Genomic DNA, 12,229 nt, shown 5'->3' with positions numbered 1-12,229 from the left:
TCACCGGGCCCCCGCACCCCCACCCCCGGCGCTGCTGCCGCCACCGCTGCCGCTGCTGCTGCCACTGCTGGAGCTACCGCTGCTGCACCGGTCCTCGTAGATGGAGATCTCAATCTGGGTGGGTAGTTAAGGAGAGCCCCGGGCTGCCCGCTGCTGAGCAGAGCAGATGTGACCCCGCCCACCACTGGAGGCTGGCAGGGAGCAGGAAGCTGCAGCCCCTCCCCAAGTCCATCTGTGCACATTCAACCTGCTAACAGTTCCTGAGCCTTGAAGGTAGGACGCTGGGCTGGGCACACAGCCATGATCACACTGGGCAGAGTTCCCACCCTCAGAGAGCGTTTTCATATCCTCGGCCACCAAGCACCAAGGAGGTGGTGTTACTGCACTGGAAATAGGAGGACTTCAGTGTGCTGAATTCAAATCCTGACTCACCCACTTCCAAGCTAGGCCAGTCACAGGCCAGTCACTTGGCTTGTTAACCATCAAGTGCCATGTACATCCAATGGGTTAATAAGAGAATCTTGGCTCACTGTGAAGATTAAATGGAGTCATACAGATAACACACTAAGCACAATACCTGACTCATATAGTACAGGCTCAATGAAAAGAAGTCCCTCTCGTGAAGCTCTAAACTTGTGGTTAGGGTGTTTTGTGTCTTATTTACTGTTTTTCCTCTCCATCTTTCAGTAAAATTTATTTCTTAACCATTATATGCTTGCTGCTGCTGACTGGGTAGAGGGATGTGTCACACCCGAACCCCCCCACCCCAGGTGGAGTCAGCAGGAGGATGCCCACCCTGCCCAGCCTCTAGCAGGACTGCGACTCTGAGGAGTCTCCACACCCTTGACCCCATTTCTCATCTGTGGACAGGGGACAGTGGGCCCCACCATGAAAGAGTAAATGAGGATCACGTGCGATTACAGATGACTTGTGTATCCTTGATGGATGGTGCAGCCTCATAGTTAAGAGAGGGCCTGGGCTCAAATCCTGGGTCTGGCATTGGTTAAGAGTGAGCCTTGTCGGGCATGGTGGTGCATGCCTGTAATCTCTGCAACTCCCAAGGTTTAGACAGGAGGATTGCAAGTTCAAGGCCAAGCTGAGCAACTTAGGGAGACTCTGCCTCAAAATAAAAATAAAATGCCGGACATGGTGGCACACACTTGTAATCCCAGCATTTGGGAGGCGGAGACCGGAGGATCGCAGTTCACGGATAGCCTCAGCTACTTAGTGAGGCCCCTTGAAATTCAGTGAGACCCTGTTTCAAAAATAAAGAATAAAAGCTGGGTGTGGTGGTGCATGCTTGTAATCCCAGCATTTGAGAGGCTGAGACTAGAGGATCGCAGTTCACAGACAGCCTCAGCTACTTAGGCCCTCCGCAACTTAGTGAGACCCTGTTAAAAAAATAAAAGAATAAAAAATTAGGGCTGTTGTGTCACTCAGAGGTAGAATGCCACTGGGTTCCATCTCCAGTACCACAAAAAAAAAGTAAAAATTAAACAATAAAAAGAGCTAGGGGTGTCACTCATTAGTAGACTAGCCCTAGAGGTCTGGGAGTGTAGCCCGGAGGTAGAAGGGATTCCAGGAACCCCAGTACCACCAAAAAAAAAATAATAATAATAATGATTCACCTAAAGCAGTCAGATGTAAAAGGAGCTCAAACTGTATGATCATGCTTTCTACCTGTGGGCTACACTCCCAGACCTATATTATATTTTATTTGGAAACAGGGTCTCACTAAGTTGCTCAGAGCCTCACTAAGTAGCTGAGGCTGGCTTTGAACCTGCGTTATCCTCCTGTCTCAGCCTCCCAAGCGCTGGGATTACAAGCACGCGCCACCACGCCTGGCCGGTAGCCCCCATTTCTTAGCAGCCTTGCCAAGGAACCCACTAGCTGGGAGCTGTGTGCCCTCACACAGAAGAGCCAGAAGGATACAACCCTCATCCCGCGCTCCACGGGGTCTGTGAGCAGGAGGCCTCGAGGCGCAAAGATGTTCTCATTCTGCTCCTGGATGTAGCGGGAGATCTTCTTCAGAACCTGCAAGAGAGGGGCGGCTGAGCATGCAGCAGGGAAGCCCAGCAGCGCGGGGACACATCGAAGCCGAGGAGGCGCCACCTTCTCATAGTGGGTTTCCATGCAGAGGAAGATGAAGTAGGCCGTGGCGCAGGCAAGGCAGCCCTCCAGGTAGGAGCTGCCCCCAATCTTCTCCGCTTCTGCGTAGAAGCCGTTGAGAGTCTTCACGGTCTCCTCAAAGAGCTGCCGCTCAATCTGGAGGGAGAGAGGGACAGAGCCAAGCTGTGGTTAGCCTCCCGGAGTGTTGACACCCACAGGTGAGGCTGGGGTGACCATGCTGGGACTGGAGGGGGTGAGGAAATGACATGCTAGCACACGGGCAAGACCAAGAGGCTACAGAAGGAGTGCTGGACTGGGAGGCAGGAGGCCGGGGCTCCGGTCCTGACCTGGCCATCAGCTAGCTTTGTGACCCTGGACTAGCAGCTTACCCATGCTAGTATTCAGTGTCCTCATCTATAAAATTCAAATAAGTATGGCTGCTTGGCCTCCCTTAGGAACAGGAGACCCTCGTGATATTCTAGATGTTTTCTGCAAAAGCTCAGACAAGTATTCTAGTGATCTCCTGTTTTGATGGTTGGTTGTGCCAGAGAGCTCAGGACCAAAGTCAAGGGCTCTCTGTGTTTGGGACCCCAGCTGCATGAGACTGATCAGGTGAGTTTCTCAGGAGGGGCCGTTCCCTCCTACCTAAGAGGTTACCCAACACACACAGCCCCATGTGTGGACAACTGAACAGCTCTCCTGCCTATACCTGTAATAATAATAATAATAATAATAATAATAATAATAATAATAATATAATAATAATAATAACTAATATTGTATACTTTCTATGTGCCAGGCATGTTTTTAACCCTCATAACAATTCTATCAAAAAAAGTTTAGCTGTCATCCCATTTCCCAGGCGAGGACTGATCTGTGGTCCTGAGACCACATGGGCCCTATGCTTTGTGGTCCCAGTGACCGCCATCTCTGGCCTCACCAGGGGCCTCCCTCCCCAACTTCCTGCCAAAGGTGGATCATGCCACAGCTTCCAGCCTTCTCATCTCTTTCCCAGTAACATCCGAGCCATCCTGACGATGCCCACAGGCCCCCATGGCCTGGCCTGCCACCATCTGGGCCTGTCTCCTGCTGTCCTCGGGTCCTTGTACCTGTGAGTCTACTGCACTCTTCCTGCACTCCCCGAAGGCCCTTCCCTTTCCTCCCGCCAGTGCCACATGATGTGAGGCCTCCCCTGAGCAATCACCTCTCCCCGGCTTACCCTATCCCCTTGACACCTCCCCTTCTCTTACTGTTTATTACCACCTGAGCTACGACTGTATGTTTATTTGCTTGCTTTTTCACATCTATGCCATCTAATGGAAAATAGAGTCTATTATTTCCCTCCTCTATTCCCAGTACCTAATACAGAGCAGTTGCTTGGTAAATACTTAGTGAACACTGAGTGAATTTATCCAGGGTCACACACCTCTGACCCCAAAGTCTGTGCTGTTTACATGACCCTACACCTGCAAGGTCATGTTCCAAACTCGGCAGGTGTCCAAATGTCTAGCCCCATTCTTCACTCTTCACGGTACCTCCTTCTCCCTCACCCCACAGGACCAGAACTGCCCGGCACAGTTTAGGGACCTCTGTGCCTATCTAGGATGAAATTTCTCTCCAAGAATAGTGAGAAGCTTGGAGGGTCCCAGCCACTGTCCCAACACATACACACAGAGAAAATTCTGGTCCACAACCCAAATCCTGTTGTTCTAGTGTGCTAGTCATCCTGCCCAAAAGGACAGGCATGCTAAGATGAGAAAGAGACCCACAGGACTCTCAGGGCTGCTGGGGGTCAGATCAGCAAAGGCCAGCCCACGTCGGGCGTGGTGGCACATGCTTGTAATCCCAGCACTTGGGAGGCTGAGACAGGAGGATCGCACAGGTTTGAAGCCAGCCTCAGCTACTTAGGCTCTCAGCAACTTAGTGAGACCCTGTTTCCAAATAAAGTATAAAATAGATCTGGGAGTATGGCCCAGAGGTAGAAAAGCCCCTGGGTTCTACCCCCAGTACCAACAACAACAAAAAAGGCCAGCCCACCCTGCCTTCCCATACCCATTCAGATCTGCCTAGGCTGCTGAGTGGCAGGATCAGGGCCTGCCCTCTGCCCTCCCCAAACCCAGAACAGCTGTAAGGCAGCCCGAGGCAGGGGCTGCATCATCCCTCAAACCAGGAGCACAACTCAGTAGCTGAGCACGCAGGCCCTCACAAGGGGCCCTCAGTCCTCAGTGCCCCAGCCTGAGTCTAGAGGGAAAAGTGAGGACAGAGTCCTTGGCTGGCTGCCTCTGATGTCTTGTAGAAGACAGAGATGGAGCATGACCCCCACCTTTGCACAAGGCAGGAGAGGGGGAAGCAATCCCCAGCTCTCCCTCTGGGTCTCCAAGCTTTCCCCACCACAACTCTGATCACAGAATATCTAGTTTTGTCTATACCCATTGAGGATGTAATTACATCAGTAAGAAAACCAAAGTCCTAGCCGAGAGTGGTGATATACACCTGTAATCCCAGCACTTGGGAGGCTGAGACAGGAGGATCACAGGTTCAAGGGGTGCAGCCAGGAGATAGAATGTCCTTGGGAGGGAAGGGAGAACATCATATGGAAAAGCAGAGAGGTGAGACCCCAGGCCCTTCTGGTGCTTTTGATCAGTCACTTCCTGTCTCCAGCCCCTAGTTTCTGAGAAAAGATGACTCTTTGGATGCTTCCCAAGCTGAATGCATGAATGCATAACCAAAGGGTCAGTTACAGTGCAGACTCAGAGTCAGGAGATCCAAGATGGGCTCTGATATCTTGAATTGCTAACAAACTCCCAGGCGATGCCATCGTCAGCACACAGACCGCAGTTGTAGAAACAAGGACTTAGTGTTGTTCAGCTCTGACTGCACACTAAAATCATCTGGGCAGCTTTTAAAGCCTGTGGTGTCCAAGTCTCACCCCCCAAGAGATTCAGATTCAAAATGTCCGGGAAGAGCTGGGCGTGGTGGCGCACGCTTTGTAATTCCCGCACTTGGGAGGCGGAGACAGGAGGATCGGGCAGGTTCAAAGCCAGCTTAAGAGAACCTGTTTCCAAATAAAAATATAAAAATAGGTCTGGGAGTGTAGCCCGGAGGTAGAAAGGTTTCCAGTAACCCCAGTACCACCAAAAAAAAAAAAAGTCTGGGAAGGAGGAGGACGGGTCAGAGCAGCAAAGAACACCACTGCCCTACCCTACCCAAGCAGACACCTTGAAGTACCTTTCTCCAAATCTCCCAGGTGACTCTGAGAGTGAGGAGTACCATGCTAAAACACAGCAACTCTCAGAGTGCCATGTCAGAATCACTCCATTCTGATTCACCTGGGAATTTCCACATTAATAATTAAAATTTAAACAATGATGACTGAAGTAAATTTTTAAATCAATTTTAAACTTTTTAAATTAATTTGAAAATTAAAATTTAGGACAATGCTGGTGCCTGGATCCCTCTCCCAGAGAGTCTGATTTCATTGGTTTTGGGATGCTGCCTGGATATCAGGATTTTTTTTTCAGCTCCCCAGGAAATCCTAATGTGTGGCCAAGGTTAAGAACAGCTGCCGGTAAATGGGGATTCCATAACCACAGCCCAACAACGGAGTCAGCATCTCTGGGTGACACATGATATCACCCAGTAGGACTTGGGAGTTTACATTTGTTTAACAAGTTCTCTAACTGATTTTCATGCAACTGAAATTTGAGAGCTGCCAGACAAGAAAATTTCTGAGATTTCTTCAGAGAGTTTTCTACGAGGCGACAAGAAGGCTTTTTTTATTCTTCCATCTGAAGTGGCTGAACAAGTTATGTGTCCTATGGTATTATGTGTTACTTGATCCTGGGACAATATACTTCCCAATATGACACTCCGTTGTATCATGGCCCTGGGTCTCAAGTTTAAAAAGAAAAAAAAAGGCATCCTTACCCGGCTGTCCAGCTCTGGAGGGAATTTGGTCTGGAACTGACAGATGGTCCCATCGCTGTAGTCTCTCTGGATAAAGACCTTGGTGGCCAGCGAGGCGCTCCGCCGGAGCTCCTGCAGATTGTGGACCTGAGGAGATGCGCAAGAGACACATGCTGAGGGTGACGGCCCATCTCAGTTTATCTGCAGCTGAGGGGCCTCCCAGAATGTGTGTCTTGCAGTGCTAAAACGAGGAAAGTTTCTGGCAATCAGGGATGAGCCGGCCGGCCACACTGCAAGTACTCCAGGAGGACCATGGGGAAGCAGGACTATGGAGTTCACCCAAGGCACTTCCTGGAATTATCCCAGGAAGGAAGAGTTGAAAAAGCAGAAAGAGGACCAAAGCTGAGGCAATAGAACCATCAACTGCACAAGAAGCAAGTTTTGACAAGAGGAAAGAGGCACCCTGGCGGCCAGCCCTGTTTTGGGGGGGACGCGGCGGGGAGGGCTCAGCACTTAACAAGGCTGAAGCTTTAGCCTCGAGAGTGGAACTCAGGTGGGGGAGCAGAGGCCATGGGGCTGAGGAGGCCCCGGCTTGCCCTGAACTCAGAGAGAGACTGAGGTTCAGGCCAAGTATGACTGGGGACAGAGAGCACCATGGATGATTTTCACAGCCATTGTTTCTCACTACAAGAAAGAAAGAGACCAGAAATGTGTAAACTTCCCCAGAGAGAACTGCGGTTCAAGTTCACCGAGGCCAGAAATTGAAGCAATAGCCCTCCCAGTAGAGAAGGAGCTGAGCGACGTCTGTCCCTGGTCTGAATCTGCATACTTGACATCGACACAGACTCTGGCATTTAAGGGGAGTGGGCTCACTGCCACATAACAAGGGCTCTTTCTTCGGCCTCTCCAGCCTCAGTTACCCACAATGAAGACAAGCATCCTACTGGGTGAAATATGCCCAACACTGGAACCACGAGGAGACCAAGCCCTGAAGGCAGAGTGAGCATGCAGCCAGTTCATCCCGTGTAATTAAGCTGAAGCCGTTCAGTCACTCCACTCTCATTTATTGAGTCCCTACTAGAGCCAGGCTCTGGGGATGCTGAGCAAAAGACAGTCTGTGAGCTCCAGGGAGGAAGCCGAGTAAATATATAATGAATCTGACTGTGATAAATGGCACGAAGCAGCAGCTTTTACCCAGGAATGCTTACTCAGTAAAGGCTTCCTGAAGCCTGTGCTGAGTCCTAAAGGAAGGCCAGCGGTACTGGAGGAAAGGGGGCAGTGGGAAATGGGAAGGAGGAAGAAAAGGCAGCTCTAACCAGTGGAGACACCCCTGCAGAGTGATGCAGGTAACAGGGTGTGATCCACTCCAGTGACTAGAGGCAGATCTCAGCAAGACTGCAGTGGTCCACAGAGTGGGTAACAGCAGTGGGGATGACAGTAGAGGAGGGAAGGGTCACATCCCAGCCTGGACAGATTTCTGATGGGAGATGCTTAAAGATAGGAGAAAGGACAAATAAGAAAAAAATTGTGGATACAGCAGGAGTAAATAATTATAGCCTCGGGATCCAGAAATGGGGGGAATAAGAGAATGTTATATAACTTTCCTATACCTGGGTGAGCTTTGTAAGAGATGTGACCCCGAAGTATCAGGATTGGATTAAATGATGTACACATATTCCTCTAGGCTGAATATTCCTTGACTCTTCCAACCAAGGTTTTTGTTGAAGTCCCTCTGCCATTACTAGGCACCTATAACTTTGATAAATAAAAATATTTTGGTAGTGTAAGTTAATTGTTAATATACCTGTTTGGTTCCTTTCAAAAGAAAAGGAAAGAGCAGTAGCCTTCTTCTGCCCTTCTAAAACCAACTTACAAGAGCTAGTCATGGGTTTCCCTAGCCCTAGAAGGATCATGTTGGCAGTTTTGTGGGAAATGGGCAAGAAAAGAGCCAGAGGCCAGGTGGGGAGTCTCAAGTAGGCCTAAGCCAAGAAAAGTGGTATAAGACCAGAAGAAGGGAAGGAAGGATGCTTTGCCATTCTGACGTGGACTCAACTTCCTCTCTCGACACCCTTCTTTGTCTGAGCCGGAGCACACACCTGTGTGCACACATCCCTGCGCTACCATGAGGGGTGTCTGTAGCGGCTGGCTGGCTGTTGACCCGCCCTTTCTTCCTTCTCCTAGGCACACAGCTCAATTCCCAGGCTCCCTTGCAGTCAGGGGTAGACATAGGACTATGTGGAAGTGAGCAGAAGTGACAAACAGCCCAAGCAGGCTTAACTCACAAAGACCTGCCCCTCTTCCCCACCCCTTCACCTTCCACAGAACCAGGAGAGCCACATGTTGAAGATGGCGGAACCGCAGGTTGGAAAATGGTTGGATCCCCGAGTCACTGGCTGGAGGAGATCCACCTGCTGGTCAGGAGCCCCTGTCTGGGACTTCACTGAGGGCGAAATCATCCTCTATTGTATAAAGCCATGAAGATGGTAGGGCACAATATTAAACAATACACTTAAGTTTCCTCTGGGCTTCAATCCATGAGTTCTCATGTAGCCAGAGTGGGAGGGGTTAACACTCTTCCCAAACCCAATAATAACCTGGCCTTAGAATACGACCCTGGCTCTCGTGTCCCTGGAAAGACGCGAGATTCTGTCCCTGGAAAGTGTGTGCTGGGCCTTCCAGGAGTATGTGATCAGACACACTCCATATGCCATAGCCTTGGTGTCCCAAACCTACACAGAGCACACATTACAAAGAGGGTGACGAGCGGGATTCAAGGCAAGGCAGGGTCTCTTGGCTCTCTCCATCCATGGTGGTGTCATTGTGAAATGCCAAGGGGTGGAGAGGAAGGAACAGCGGCCCTGACCCTCTATCACAAGGCCCTAGGAACATCTGCCCTTCTCTGGGACTCTGTTTCAGATATCAGGACTCTAAAATCACTAAAGCCCCTCCTTGCCGTCATCCTGGAGTCCCCACCAGAAGTGGTGAACACGTGAGTTTCCAAGGGGGTCAAGCAGTAAGTGGTCAAGTGGGGCCTATGGTTAATTAGAGAAGCAGTGCCCCATCTCCAGGAGGCAGCTGAGCATGTGAGAGTATGCACTCACCTTCTGGTCTTTCAAGGGAAGCCACAAATATGAATTTTCTTAGCATCAACTATACTGGCTTTTTTTAAATGTTTCTACTACATTTGCTAAAATTATAAGCACTAGACAGATTAAACAAGGTTCACATGTGGACCAGACTCATTCCTAGAGCTGCCAATTTAGGAATAAAGGATCCATGGAGTAGGGGGTTCTTGGACAAGAGCTAGAGCCAGGCCATAGGCCACTGGCCTGCTACTTAGCTTTCATGTAGCAGGAAGGAGTTTTTTTTAGAGATCCATGATGCTCCAAAATCCTTACAAGAGAATCCAAAACACATGTGCACATCTCTCTGAGGCTGTAGCCTCTGGGTCCTAGACAGCTCCTCCTGACCATCTTGTTAAGAAACCAGGGGTTTCTTAACTGACCTGGAGACACCAGCTGCTGACCTCTACTTACCTTCATCCACCCTGTCCCCATCTCCCATCACCAGGGGAGACACTGCCTCCTGGCAATCCCAGTCTCCTGGCAGCTGAATAAGAACAAGACCTACAGGCACTTGATGAGGAAGAGAATCCGTGGTGAGGTCCACAGACAGTGCTTTCCAAACTGCTTGCTGCAGGAAAGAAGAGAAGGAAGGGAAGAGAAGGCTGCCTGAAGAGTGGGTCCCACTGGTCCCAGAGTCAGGGCCCATACACATGGCAGTCAACCAGGCTGTGCTGAGGAAGAGCAAGCACTGGGGAACAAAGCACTCCGGCTTGGTGTGGCCATGACAAGCAGGAGGCCCCACCTGGCCCCCATCTCCATCCTCACTAAAAACCATCTCATTCCATAGGATGCAGGTAAGTCTCACTCAGGAATCGAGGATTTAGCTGAGGTGCCAGCGCCTGGCTCGGGTGTGGTGGAGTGAGTGTGGATTGTGAGTCATAGGCAGCCAGGTCATTCCTAAGGGAATGGGCACAGTGCCACCCTTCCTCTCAGCCTGCACCAGGACCCAAACCCAACCCATTGTCTGCTGGTTGTTAATCCCGGGCCTCAGAGATCGACCCTCCATATGCCCTGCTTGGATAGTGCTACTTGGGTGAAGTTAAAAATCCCCAAGGGACCAAACTCCACCACTTGGAGAGGCCCCTTCCAACCAGGCCCTTTCCAGTTGTCCTTGGGCACCCAGACTGGTTCCCACAGCAGACCCTGCTCCCAGTGACACACGTCCACAGAGGCTTACTGCATGGTAAATGGGCTCATTACAGCTCACCGAATGAGGTCAGTGTATCGCTCCAAAGGCCTCATCCCTTCCCACACACCCCTCCCCTAATGCTAACTTCTAAACAGAAAAAAATCCAGTTTCCATTCAGAGACATCCTCTTTTCTCTTTCCATCCCTCACCTTCCCTCTCCTCTCAATATTCAGTTCGTTGGACTTCCTCTTCAGAATCCTAAGAGATTGACCACAGGAACTGGGAGGGAGGTTTCCTTCTCCCAACAGGTTTTTCCTGGTAATCTCAAATTCATCTTCATAGTAAAAACATCCTGGGGAGAATGACTCACCCCAGTCTAGAAACTGCGCACATCCTGTGCCTTGCCATAGCTTAGGCTTCCTCCCGCCGATGGTCACACCATCAGAGTCCACCTGAGGCCTAATGTGAAGTGGGAAACGCTTGTCCTGAGCTCCCCATCTCTTCTGGACATTCCCCTGTCCTCTGCTCTCTGCCCTCAAGCTGACCCAGCCAGGCCAGTCAGGGTCCCCGAGTCCTCACACTCCAGCCCTTCCTGGCTTTGTACCTTTCCCTCCACCAGAGCACCATATCAAGATCCCCTTTCTATTAAGCACACAACTGGCTAGCCAGGTGCACTCAGTCTAGATGCAACAAAATAAATACTGGCCATGGAGACACGAGTCCTTGTCCAGGTCCTGCTACTTTTTAGCCCTGTTTTCTTAAGTCTCAGCCCTCCAGTTGCATCATCTTTAAAATGGGATAATGATGCCTTCTTTGGCTCCTTCACAGGGACCAAGTAAGCTTCCGAGCCTCGGTTGTCTCATCTGTTAATTGCAGATAATAACACCATCCTTGCCCACTTCACAGGGTTGCTCTGAGGCTCAGAGGTGTTCATGCATGCAATAGTGCTTTATACAGAGGAAAGTGCTATATTCACAGAGGCATTATGAGCAGAGCCTCTCCCAGGGGAGAGTCACTCATGCCTAACAGCGGCGTCCTGGAAACCCAGCCTCAGCCTAGAGATGTGAGCCTGCTGGTTGGAATCTGTGAACCACAGCAGACAGAGGGAAAGATGCTAGGACAGATGGGCCCATTGGAAGCTGTCAGATCACATCACACAGGCAGCTGCCTTCTCTGCCCACACTGCTAGCCCAGCTGTGTCTGTGTGGCTGAAGTTCTCTCTACTGTGCAAACCAGAAACCTCTGCTGCAGTCTGGCATCCCTATCTGAAAGGTGACCAGCTCCTTGGTCATTTCTCCAGAGGTTCTTCCTAGTCTTTTCAGTATCTGTGGCACGTTCTGAGCACTCTGCATTCCTCCAATTCTAGAAACCAAGTTCCAGCATCTGCCCAAGGCCTGCCCCCACATCAGGCCCTGGGAGTGCAAGAGTCCCTTCCAGCTAGCCCTGTGCCTTGCTGGAACCGAACAATGCCAAGCAATAGCATCTTGTAATGTGGGGGAGACTTCACTGGAACAACAACAATAGCACTTTGGTATTGATGTCACGCTGCTCACCAGGATGCCCAGAGGCACTGCATAGAATCATTCAAAGGCACTCTCCTGGCTGTGCTCCAGCTGGGCTGGAAATGAGGAGACACCACAAAGGAAGTTAACATCAGACCTGGGGAGACCCTGGTATCCTGCATCCACTCTGAAAATTCAAAGAAACCTCCAGCTGTGCTGTTGACTTCTGTGTGAGTATGGAATTGGTCCTCCCCCTCCGTATGTCAGCGGTATCACTTAGAAAGTGGGAGCGTAAAGGGCACCCCTCTGGAGACCTCACAATTGAGAGGGGAGAGTGGGAGCCCTTAGGGGTAGACAGGGTCATTCCTGGTCTCTTAAGCATTGAACCAAGATTCTTCCCTTAGCTAACAGCTCCCCTGGTCCGCCTATAGGCACACCCTGAAGAAGGTAGTGCCTTC

At 50.5% G+C, this 12,229-nt stretch overlaps 1 protein-coding gene across 1 annotated transcript; it reads right to left on the bottom strand.

Annotated features, from left to right (window-relative positions):
- Positions 1-9,557, bottom strand: GOLGA7B (golgin A7 family member B; the record flags this gene model as incomplete). The annotated part of the gene is made up of 5 exons (XM_080694846.1): positions 1-114; positions 1,933-2,034; positions 2,113-2,265; positions 6,037-6,162; positions 9,552-9,557. 5 exons carry the CDS (start codon positions 9,555-9,557, stop codon positions 1-3), a joined length of 501 nt encoding a protein of 166 aa, XP_080550972.1.
- Positions 9,558-12,229: the final 2,672 nt, after the last annotated feature.

The sequence above is a fragment of the Muscardinus avellanarius genome (assembly GCF_963383645.1).
Source record: "Muscardinus avellanarius genome assembly, chromosome: 4".
Classification (NCBI taxonomy): domain Eukaryota; kingdom Metazoa; phylum Chordata; class Mammalia; order Rodentia; family Gliridae; genus Muscardinus; species Muscardinus avellanarius.
Note: the sequence above shows the minus strand (reverse complement) of the source record. Positions and strands in the feature narration are given on the sequence as shown.